Source organism: Sinocyclocheilus grahami, unplaced genomic scaffold (assembly GCF_001515645.1).
Source record: "Sinocyclocheilus grahami isolate Dianchi unplaced genomic scaffold, SAMN03320097.WGS_v1.1 scaffold6200.1, whole genome shotgun sequence".
Taxonomy (NCBI): domain Eukaryota; kingdom Metazoa; phylum Chordata; class Actinopteri; order Cypriniformes; family Cyprinidae; genus Sinocyclocheilus; species Sinocyclocheilus grahami.
In genome coordinates this window covers 539-1,915 of record NW_015510686.1, presented here as the reverse complement: position 1 = coordinate 1,915, position 1,377 = coordinate 539, and the positions used below count along the sequence as shown (strand labels likewise).

Below are 1,377 nucleotides of genomic sequence, written 5' to 3'. Positions count from 1 at the left end.
ATCTATCTATCTATCTATCTGTCTGTCTGCCTGTCTGTCTACTGTATCTACACACATCTATCTATCTGTCTACTGTATCTATCTACACACATCTATCTGTCAGTCTGTCTGTCTACTGTATCTACACACATCTATCTGTCTGTCTGTCTACTGTATCTATCTACACACATCTATCTATCTGCCTATCTGTCTGTCTACTGTATCTATCTGTCTGTCTGTCTGCTGTATCTATCTATCTATCTGTCTGTCTACTGTATCTATCTACACACATCTATCTATCTATCTGTCTGTCTACTGTATCTATCTGTCTGTCTGTCTGCTTTATCTATCTATCTGTCTATCTGTCTGTCTACTGTATCTATCTACACACATCTATCTGTCTGTCTGTCTGTCTGTCTTTCTGCTGTCTGTATGTCTATCTATCTGTCTATCCATCTTTATCTATCTATCTATCTATCTATCTATCTATCTATCTATCTATCTATCTATCTAATCTGTATACATATTTTCGCACACACACATCATTATATAAAGTGTTTTAATTAATAAATAATGTATTTTTATACTGCCAGCTGTCAGTATTTCACACTGGTCTCATGCAAACTTTCTCCAAATGTTTTCTCCCATGCAATCACCAATATTCTGTGGGTCAGTTTGAAGGGCTGAGTCGTGTGGCAGAGTGCCTCTTCTCTCTAGTCAACGGGGACGACATGTTTCCTACGTTTGCACAGTTTGAGCAAAAGAACACAATGGTGTGGTTGTTCAGCCGAGCTTATCTCTACTCGTTCATCTCGCTCTTCATCTACATGGTGCTCAGTCTCTTCATCGCCCTCATCACAGACGCTTACGAGACGATCAAGGTACTCTCAGCGTAACCTACTGTGACTACTTTCTAGCATTTCTTCATGGTTTAGTAGTTAGCACACGTTCCAACACATTGGACTGCAATGCTTACATGGATGCGAGTTTGAACTGGCTTGCAAACATTTCCAACTCTTGTTATCCCCCTTCATCCTGTTATATTCGAGCCCCCTTCCACTATCTCATGAAAAAAATAAAATAAAATAAACTGGCAAAAAGAGCAATGGTAATATAATAAATACATTTGATTATTATTGAATTTAGGGTTTGAAGGAAGAGGCCTTATTAGTGATGTAATAATGGATCAAATGAGCATCTATGACTATTTTTATTTATTCTCTTAACAGATTAGTTCACATAAAAATGAAACTGTCATCATTTACTGTCTTTCCAAACTCATTTTATTATCTTATGCTAAAAAAAAGTGTCTTCCCTTTAAGGCTTCCTGTATATTAAACTGAAATTTTTTTATATTTTTGTATTTATAATTTTTTTAAATGATCTTCATAGGTTAGT

General features: G+C 36.0%; 1 protein-coding gene across 1 annotated transcript in view; it reads left to right on the top strand.

Annotated features, from left to right (window-relative positions):
* LOC107577489 (mucolipin-2-like) overlaps positions 1-1,030 on the top strand; it is a 7,276-nt gene extending 6,246 nt beyond the window's left edge. Inside the window, exon 12 of the mRNA XM_016263558.1 lies at positions 654-1,030. Coding sequence (XP_016119044.1) covers positions 654-875 — 222 coding nt within the window. The 3' untranslated portion in view covers positions 876-1,030. The remainder of the gene's footprint in view (positions 1-653) is intronic.
* Positions 1,031-1,377: the final 347 nt, after the last annotated feature.